At 39.3% G+C, this 9,916-nt stretch overlaps 2 protein-coding genes across 3 annotated transcripts; one reads left to right on the top strand and one right to left on the bottom strand.

The window, feature by feature from the left end:
- Nucleotides 1-661: 661 nt before the first annotated feature.
- Nucleotides 662-2,104, bottom strand: LOC111379980. The gene is made up of 2 exons (XM_023003420.1): nt 1,910-2,104; nt 662-1,777 (listed from the first exon to the last, which is right to left on the bottom strand). The coding sequence occupies exons 1-2, from the start codon at nt 2,102-2,104 to the stop codon at nt 662-664; spliced, it is 1,311 nt and encodes a 436-aa protein (XP_022859188.1).
- Nucleotides 2,105-6,748: 4,644 nt separating this feature from the next.
- LOC111379988 lies at nt 6,749-8,654 on the top strand. 2 transcript variants are annotated; one of them, XM_023003439.1, is made up of 3 exons: nt 6,749-7,104; nt 7,461-7,705; nt 8,194-8,654. In XM_023003439.1, the coding sequence occupies exons 1-3, from the start codon at nt 6,889-6,891 to the stop codon at nt 8,378-8,380; spliced, it is 648 nt and encodes a 215-aa protein (XP_022859207.1). In that variant the 5' UTR covers nt 6,749-6,888; the 3' UTR covers nt 8,381-8,654. The 2 variants fall into 2 exon arrangements, with proteins under 2 accessions (XP_022859207.1, XP_022859208.1); XM_023003440.1 differs by having other exon boundaries at nt 6,773-7,104; nt 7,467-7,705.
- The last annotated feature ends 1,262 nt before the right edge of the window (nt 8,655-9,916 follow it).

Raw genomic sequence — 9,916 nt, 5'->3', positions numbered from 1 at the left:
TGTATGTAATATTATTTTATTGAAAAATGTGTGGTTGAAAAAATGTATTTTGAAAAAACAAAAAAAGAAATGAAATGAAACATGGCCTAAAATTTAAATATAACAATTATTTTATTCAAAATGAATATATATAATTTTGTTATATATATGAACAGTATTTACCAAATGATATTGTTGCCGAGTTCTCCATAATTCAAAGGAAGAGCAATCTTTACATCATTTGAAAAATAATTCATAGTAATTCAAGTTATATTTTTAGATACCTATTTTTGCAATTTCATTCTCGTCTACATATCCAAAAAATCACTATATATTCATTCGGCAAAAAATTAACATATATTATTCTGTTGAATTAAATTTCAACATTCAGCAAGTGCCACAATGGTTTGGCTCTCCATTATGCTAAAGAGAGATGGTAGGTTCGAAACCTCTCCATATTTCATTAATTTTGGTAAAAAGGGTAGAAATAAAAATATTGTACTAAAAATTGGTTGGGAAGAGATTTGAACTCCAGACTTCCAATGTGAATTGGCAACCTCCAACCAATTGAGTAACAAGAGATGGATGGAAATAAAGTGAATTACCAGTTATATAAGTTTAAAAGTTTATCTATTGTCGACAACAAAAATGGCTCCCGACGGATCCAGCTAGGGCGGCTGCCCTAGCTTGCCAACCCCTGGATCTGCCCCTGCATGTACCTTTGAGAGTGCCTCGACTTCATTCCATTTCGTGAAATAGTCCATGACTGCCAACACGAAAACTCGTTGTCTTGGAGCAGCGGAGAGTTTTCCATAATGTCCATCCCCCATTTCATGAACGGCCAAGGTAAAAGAACGGGGTTGATCCATTCTGGTGGAAGGTGGGAGACATTGGCGAATCGTTGGCATCTGTCACATTTTTTGATGTGATTAACAGAGTCGGTCCGCATTGTTGGCCAATAGGACCCAGCGGTAAGTGTACGATGCGCTAGGCTCCAGGCTCCCGAGTGATTACCACACTCCCCTTCGTGAAGTTTAGCCAAGACATATTTGACCTTTGCGTTGCTGATGCATCGAAGATAGGGTCCAAAGAATGATCTCCTATACAGCTTACTGTCTATAATGTAAAATCTCGAAACCTTAGCTTTAGTTTGTCGAGCTTCATTTTTGTCTGGTGGCAACTCGTCATTTTGTAGATTCCTGATGATCGGTGTCATCCAAGATTGTTCCTCGAATGAATAAATAATATTATTCTCGTCGGATTTTCGAACTGCTGGCCATTGCAAGTAAACTATCGGGATTACCTTACTTTGTTTCGTATTCGTAGTTGCTTCGAGGCTGGCTAGTGCGTCTGCTTGGATGTTTTTAGTTGGTGGGACTTGAGTGATATGGAACTCATCAAACTCTTTGCAGAGTTGCTTGGCCAACTCTAGGTAGGATGCTATCTTTGTGTCTTTGGCAAGGAAAGTGCCCTGTATTTGGTTTACAATGAGCTGAGAATCGTAGTAGACGTGTATTCGGGTTATTCCGATCTCTTTTCCTAAGACCAGTCCAGCAATGAGTGCTTTGCACTCTGCCTCGTTGTTGGTTGCCTTGAATTCATACCTAACCGCCTGCTGTATTTGATCTCCTTCCGGTGATGTTAAGAAAATGCCAAGTCCTGCGCCATTTATGTTTCTCGACCTGTCTACCTGGAGCATCCATATGTCCATTACTGGTCCATCTGCCAAGCAGAGAAGTTCTCTTTGGGCCAAAACTTGTGAGTTAGGTGCAAAATCAACGATGAAATCTGCGAGTACCTAAGATTTGATAGCAGTACGGGGTACAAAGGAAATATCGTATTCACTTAATTCGACGGCCCATTTGGTTAGTCGTTTGGACAACTCGGGCTTATGGAGTATTTGTTTTAGTGGAAATGATGTCACGACTACTATCGAATGACTCTGGAAGTACGGTCTTAGCTTTCGAGTTGCACTAACAAGTGATAAGGCTAATTTCTCCAGTTGGCTATAGCGGGTTTCTGCATCCAGTAATGCCTTGCTAACATAGTAGATTGGGAGTTGCTTTTCATCTTCTTGGCGGACCAAGACTCTACTAACCGCCGTCTCCAAAACTGCCAAGTACATTATAGTTGTTCTCCATCTTTCAATTTTGACATGAATGGTGGTGATGTCAGATATTGTTTGAGTTGCTGAAGCGCTTCTTCACATGCCGGGGTCCATTCGAAAGTTTTATTTTTCCTTAATATGTTTAGAACTTTTGACATTTCTCTAAAGATTGGGAGATGAACCTATTAAGAGCTGCAAGCCTTCCAGTAAGCCTTTGAATTTCCTTGATACAAGTTGGAGATGGAATGTTAATGATTGATTGGATTTGGTCCAAATTTGCTTCGATTCCTCGTTGGGTTACTAGGTAACCTAGAAACTTGCCTGAGGATACTCCGAATGAACACTTGAACGGATTAAACATCATGTTGTACTTCTTTAGAACCTCGAAAGACTGCTTAAGGTGGTCTATGTGTTGCTTTGCAATCAAAGACTTCACCAGCATATCATCGATGTAGACTTCCATGGATTTTCTGAGTTGCTCAGCGAACATATGATTTACCGGTCGTTGATAGGTTACTCCTGTGTTTTTGAGTCCGAATGGCATAACCTTGTAATAGAATGTGCCTCGCTCTGTCACGAAAGCGATTTTCTCTTGGTCAGCTGGGTGCATCAATATCTGGTTGTACCCAGAGAAAGCATCCATAAAGCTTAGAAGCTAATATCCAGCTGTCGAATCGACCATCATGTCTATATGTAGAAGAGGAAAGCTGTCCTTTGGACATGCCTTATTTAGGTCTGTGAAATAGATGCAAACTCTCTACTTACCATTCTTTTTTTTTTCACCACGATGACATTAGCTAGCCAGTCTGGGTAGTTGACTTCTCATTTGAAACCTGCTTCCAAAAGCTTTTGGACCTCTTCATTAATGATACAGTTTCGTTGCTCAAATCTTCTTCGCTTCTGTTTGATCGGAATGTAGTGGGGATCAACATTCAATTTGTACGTTATTACCTTCGGGTCAACACTGGTCATGTCAGTGGGACCAAGCGAAATAGTCATGGTGTTCCATGAGGAACTTGATAAGGCGCTGCCTGAGCTCTGGTTCTAGCTTTGCTCCGACTTGAGTTTTGTGATCTGGAAAGTCGGGGTGGATCTGTACTTCGTCTAGTTCTTCCACATCTTGTTGGTCTGGGATGGTCGGCTGGGATTGCTGTAATTGTTATAAAGAAGATCGGTCAGAGCGGAGTGAATTCTGGTAGCACTCCCTGGAATCCCTTTGGTCACCAAGAATATCTCTTATTCCCCATTTGGTCGGGAAACGGAGTACCTAATGAAACGTTGATGGTACGGCCTTCATTTCATGGATCCAATGCCTCCCCAAGATAACATTATATGATGAAGGACTATCCATTACGAGGAATTGGGTGTGAAGGTTAACCCCTACTACATAAACAGGCAAAACAATCTCGCCTAGAGTATTCTTTTGTTCACCGCTGAAACTAATTAGCACTATCGTCCGGCGTGTAATGTTTTCTCCTAGAATTCTCATAGCCTTAACGGTCTCCAGGAAAAGTATGTTTACATTGCTGCCGTTGTCTATCAAAATGCATTTGACTAAGCAGTTGGCGATGTTCAAAAATATAACCAAAGCATCATGGTGTGGATTGAGTAGCTACGTAGCTTCAGATGTCGTAAAGCTAATGATTTGCAGTGTGTCTGACTGGCTTATTTGGCTTAGATTTTGACAGAGGTGAGTTGCTCGAAGCGCTTGCCTTCGTGCCGTTGCCCTTGTTATCCCACTAACTTCCAATCTGTCAACGACGAAGTTAATGGTTCGATCTTGTGATAGTGCGGTCGTTGGTTTGTAGCTTTGGTTATCGTGCTATTGTTGTTGTCGTTTGGCGACGTTTTCCTTTCCTTTATTGGTTAGAAGGTCTGTAAGACGCCCCTGCTTCAATAGTTCAACTATTTCCAACCTCAAAGCAATACAATCATCTGTACGGTGGCCATGGTCATCATGAAACTCCCACCATTTACTTTTATCTCGCTGGTCACTAGAGCTTCTCATCTTTCCAGGCCAATTCATTGTGCTGCCCATTCCCTTCAATACTGTAATTAATTCTGTTGGCCTGATAAAGAGGTTGTATTCGGGGACCCCAATCTTCGTCCTTGCGGAAGGTCGTTCAATTAGTCCGGACAGTTCCCTACGTTTGGTGTCTCTCCTGTCCGGAGGGGAATAGGTATCAGCGGGCCATTTCTCGGCCTTGTTTGGTTATCGCGACTCTTCTCGATGGGTTGACGTCTGGTGAAATTAAAATTAGCATCATCCTCTTCTCATTTAATCTGAGCCCAAGCTTTAGCCAAGACATCCTCCATTGTGTTGCATGGGTATTTGGTGAGTTCCTTATACAAATCAGTGTATGGGAGGAGCCCCTTTCGAAACGCAGAAATAGCAGTTTGTTGGTTACAGCTAGGGATGGAAATTTTCTCCCGATTGAATCGTTCGACAAATTCCCGCAATGACTTATTTCCTCTTTGCACTATATGATAGAGGCCGTCAGATCGCTTCTCTAGTTTTATGCTACTTGCAAACTTTTCAACAAAAGTATCAGTTAGTTGGGCGAATGATGATATAGAATTATTTGGAAGATTGGTATACCACTGTAGGGCCGGCCCCACTAGACTGGAGCCGAACCCTTTACACATGCAAGCTTCTTGAAGGTCTTTTGGAATAGCGACGGTAAACATTCTCTGTCTATATTGAGCTATATGATCATCTGGATCGGCTGTCCCATCGTATAACTTCATATTAGGAAAGCTGATTTTTTTTGGCATTTTCACCAGGGTAATTTCGTTGACAAGGGGAGAGTCGGCGAAACAACTGGTTGTACTTTTCTTGATAGGCGCTGGCATCCCTGGGATACGTTGAACCATGACTTTGATCACTGCTAATTTTCGTACGAATTCTAGGTCCTGCCCACTAGTAGGCTGTGGTTGCGCGTCTTCTGATCCTCCGTTAAGCAGTACGACAAATTGGACATTCGAACCAATGGTCCTAAGTCCATTTTGGTCAAGTGAAGGAGTCGACTGTGATGGGTGTGGCAATGTTGAATCGTATCCCAAGGATTCCACTCTTTCTTGAAGGTATCGATTCTCCACACGGATGGTAGCATTCTCCGCTTCTAGCCTTTCGAGCTTTTGTGAATTCTGTTTTGTCAACTCGATGAGTTGGGCTAGCTGTGCAGTGACTTTACCAGACAGAGTGGTAGGTTGAGGGTGTGTAGAGGCAGGATGGACAGTACTCTGCTGGAGAACTACCGGCTGGATTGCCTGGATGTTTGTTGGATGGATAGGACGAGCCAAGGTTTGAGTGGTAGGCAGAGTGGTAGCATGACCTGAGCTATCTCCTTGTTGCATTATTGCTTCCACCTCCTGACGAATCATTCATTTTGCTTCCTAACAAGCTAATTCTTCCGATGTATAATTAGCGAAGTTGTCTGTACGATGGGTTTCAGAAGTTCTTGACATGGCGAGGATAATTGTCGAATAGTAATGATGAAAGTCCCGTTTGTAAGAATGATTGCTAAGGCCCTACGGTGGGCGCCAAATTATAGACGGTAAGTTCTACAACCAAGAAATCGAATCAGATAGGCCACCAGCAATCCTGTGGAACTTAAGAAAAATAGAACAAAGGAAAATGACCGTAAAAAGATCTTAAAAGGACACCGGTGTGGTGTTGGTTGAAGATCCTCCTACGGTCAAGTCAGTAAATCTTGTTGAAAGTTTGATAAATACCCGATGGAAAAAAGAAAAAAATGAATTAGAGTCTAGTGGATTCTAATACCTGAATGCTTGACCGACTGTTGAATTTATAGGAGTAGGATAACCGTCTAGGAGGGATTGGCGGGAATTCTCCAAGATTTCATGGTTGGTTGGAGCCAAATCTAATCCGATCTGTTCAGTTGAGATATCAGATCCGTTTGTAGATAACTCTCACCAGATCTGGATAGATAGTAACGTGATCTATCTGGAAGATATATTATTGGAGATTTCGAATTGACATGTAGGTCATGGATTGTGTATTCGAGTCGATTGTTATATGAGTTGGGCCGATGATGACGCGGTTGAATCGTATGTGGACCCTATTCTATGGTTTGGGCCACTTGGGCTAGTAAATTAATTTTTACCACTACAATTGTTTAGTTAAAAAATTGAGAATTTCACGAAATACGTTATTAAAATTAATTGTTAACTTTAGAATTGAACTTAAATTAAAATTTTATTCTTCATCAAAAACACTAGGTGCATGCTTGAGCCCCATTTTCAGCAAAAAATGCATTTTTGGAATAGTAGATTTATAGAAAATGTGTCATTAAAAAAATATGAAAATGTTCTGAATTTATTTATAATATTATTTTATCGAAAAGTGCATGATAGAAAATGGGAGAAAAAATGAATTTTAAAAATAATGGGAATGAAACATGACATATGGATGCAAAAGTATTTACAAAACTAACGGTGGTTTAAGCCCCGTTTCGCCACTATTTTTTGAAATGAAAATTGATGGAATAATAGTTTTTTTTTAAATAAATGATTGAAAAAGGAAGAAAAATTTTCGATTACGTGTGATATTATTTTATAAAAAGTTATGTGGTTGAAAATAAGAGTAAAAAAATGAAGTAGAATTTAACTTGTCCAAACGGGGCTTAATCTTAAAAACAAATTGAAGGATAAGGGGAATGGAAAATATCGGATAAGATTCTTGTATATCATCATCATCAACTTTTTTCACCATTTGCCCTCCTCCTCCGTACCCAGAAAAGGGGTTCTTTTCAAGAAATTCTGAATAATTCTTGGTGGGAATGTTAACTTCAACATCTCTAAATGTAGGCTCTTTGGGTGGCCTGATATTGAATGCACCCACCCACAATTCCCACAAATCTTTCTTAGTCCCTGCAACAAAATCATTCCATTTGTTAATTTCCCCCACTAAACTCAGTGGCGCCACCGCCTGGAAATCTGCCACCTCCGTAAAAACAGCCGTAGCCGCGGTGGATTCCTCTGATCCCACTGAAAAGGTCAGCCACTTGTTTCTTATTTCACTTTTACATATCAAACCATTACCATTATAATTGTCTGCAGTGTTACTAGCCTTTTTTACACCGTATCAAATGAGTTTGGGATAAGGTTTTATTAAGTTGAGTCCAGTCAATATTGGTTTGATTGTGAGATTAGCATTGTTTGGATAATTTTGAGAAAATTTGTTCCTAAACATATTCTAATAAGTTGGTGTTATCTTATAAGTATAAAATACTTATTTTGACGATATGATGGAAGTAGACTCACTTATAAGTTATTTTTTTTAAGCTTAGACAAACAAGCACATCTGCACATGGTAATTCTAAAACTTGCAATTCTAAAATTTTCTTCCCAGGAACAGGAGCAATCTGGGAAGAGGAAGTATTATTTTGTTGTAGCGAATGCAAAATTCATGTTGGATGAGGAAGAGCATTTCAAGGAGCTAATGTTTGAGCGCCTTCGGAATTATGGAGAGCGTAACATAGAGCAGGATTTCTGGCTTTTGATTGAACCAAAGTTCTTGGATAAGTTTCCAGATATTACCAAGAGACTAAAGAGGCCTGCCGTGGCCCTTGTTTCTACCAATGGCCCCTGGATAACGTAAGAATACACATTCAAAACTTAAGTGATTATTGATTTATTTCTTATTAAAATGTTTGGTCTAAACCTAATTGCTTGATTCCAATATGTGGTACTTGGAAAGATAATTTTGATCATCACTCTTTTTAGAACTCCACCTATGTTTTCCAAAGCATGGCCTAGGTTGACCGTTAGCATATAACTTGATCAAATCTTACTATACGAGTCCCTATACATATTTTGTTGGGGGTGTTCCACTCAACCTCGATCAACGCATTGCTAATAATCTAGTTGCTTTGGATCTTCTAGTTGTTGTACAACCACTCTTTTAGCTGCCTCTTTCTTGACTTTATAAAGGCCCTGACCACCAAAGATCATCACATTGCCACATTGTTACCATGGTCCTAATAATACTTGCAAAGAACTGTTGAAATGAGTGTGCCTACTTTAAGATTCCACATTTGAATAATTAGAATCATTCTAAATCCTTGGGTTTTGCATATGGATAGGTACATGAAACTAAGACTCGACCGGGTTTTGCAAGAAAGCTACGAAGCTGACAGTATAGAAGAAGCTTTAGCTTCTAATCCTGTCGATCTTGCCTTTGAAAAGCCAGAGAAGTGGACGGCTCCGTACCCTAAGTATGAATTTGGGTGGTGGGAGTCGTTTCTACCCTCCAAGATATCAAAGGTATGAAGCAACGCTCCTGTAGAATTTCTTGTGTGACAGTATCTTGCAATTCCGAAACTTTGTCACAGTTGTTTGTTGGTAGGTAATTAATATAAGAAACTCCTGAATTATAAGAAATGATTTGTAGATTCTACTGTAAGGCTGCAGGAAAAGGCATATAGTGTATGAATTATATTGAGTGGCTTTATGTAGACAAACCTCTGCAGTTTTATCTACTAATACCTTATTAAGGTTATTGAGGCCGAGACCATTGTGAGCTGAATACTATAATTTTGAGTTATCTTGTTCAGATATGACAAGCAAAGTGAATGACCTGGACCATTTTACTAAGGACTTGTTATGTGGATAATTTGGATTAGCAACTTGTCAAAAAGAGATTTTTTAGTTCGTATCAAGTAACCCATAAGGTAATTCCGAGGCTCCATACAAAAACATAAACACAATTCCATCACTAGACATTTCTTCATGATATCTTTCAATGAGACAATTCTGGATGATTTTGTACTGTTATCTCGTTTCAACTTGATTAATGGAAACTCCTCCCGCCCACCTCTTTCATGGATGAAAATAAAATCTTATACCTGAGTATTTACAAATTTTTTTCAATCTCTTAACCAGAAGTAAGAATATCTTCCATAGAGCATAAAGAGAATATCAGTGTTTCGTAGAACTCCAATGCACAATACTATATCAGTGAAATCATGCTTAGTTTTATGGTACAAGCAATGATAGATCAGTTCTTTGCGATTACCATAAAGTTTGAAGAACGTATATTGGAGAAATAACCCAAAAAGAAAACCAAGTCATGACCTGAGTTAAGAGAAAATGAAAAATGCAATTGATTGGTTGTTGCTACTGTATTGAAACATAAAAGCACTTTAACCAAGGTAGAATAATACTCGTAGCACTTCTAGCATCAGAAAATAAAGCTGATAAATCCTCAGAGGGTAGCTTTTGCATTATTATTAGTGATGCTTATTGTACATGATGAAAGGAATTTTGGGTAATTTCTGAAGGACTTTTTGTCCAACATGCCATATTGTTTCTTGAGTTTGTCTGTTGCCTTCCGAGCATAAGAATCAACTCAGTCTTTGTACTTTTCATACAACAATGGCATGGTCAAGAGCATCCCAAATACTGCCAGCATAGAAATACGAGGCACTGTTATAAATATGCTAAAGATGCCAAACTGATGTACTTTGTGCATTTTTTTGTTTGCTCTCTCTTCTCTGCCTCCTCTTCCTCGTCCCTTTTTTTCCTAGTAGACTAGTTTCTTTACTCAAAAACAAAAAATGGAAAAATCTCCTCATCTTCCAGGGTACCGATTTGGCACCCCCTGTTGGAGGGAAGGGGGGGGGGGGTGATCCTCCAATCTAACTTTGCATCATCCTGGTTCCTACTACTGCTGAAAAAACATTCTGTACATTGTGTTAACATAACTAAATAAAATTCTGCACACTCCAAAATGCTGTCCAGAGTTCTAGTAACCCTTTTTACCTCTCACAAACTCAAAAGTTAAAAGCAAAACAAATAAAAAAGGGA

Source organism: Olea europaea, unplaced genomic scaffold (assembly GCF_002742605.1).
Source record: "Olea europaea var. sylvestris unplaced genomic scaffold, O_europaea_v1 scaffold2077, whole genome shotgun sequence".
In the NCBI taxonomy this organism is placed as follows: Eukaryota; Viridiplantae; Streptophyta; class Magnoliopsida; order Lamiales; family Oleaceae; genus Olea; species Olea europaea.
Note: the sequence above shows the minus strand (reverse complement) of the source record. Positions and strands in the feature narration are given on the sequence as shown.

Excerpts from the sequence above, each read along its gene's own strand:
- LOC111379980 (XM_023003420.1), bottom strand. The coding sequence starts at position 2,104 with ATGTACTTGGCAGTTTTGGAGACGGCGGTTAGTAGAGTCTTGGTCCGC. Across the intron at positions 1,778-1,909 it reads ACTTCCAGAGTCATTCGATA|GTACTCGCAGATTTCATCGT; the intron begins GTAGTCGTGACA and ends ATCAAATCTTAG.
- LOC111379988 (XM_023003439.1), top strand. The coding sequence starts at position 6,889 with ATGTTAACTTCAACATCTCTAAATGTAGGCTCTTTGGGTGGCCTGATA. Across the intron at positions 7,105-7,460 it reads CCTCTGATCCCACTGAAAAG|GAACAGGAGCAATCTGGGAA; the intron begins GTCAGCCACTTG and ends TTTTCTTCCCAG. Across the intron at positions 7,706-8,193 it reads ACCAATGGCCCCTGGATAAC|GTACATGAAACTAAGACTCG; the intron begins GTAAGAATACAC and ends GCATATGGATAG.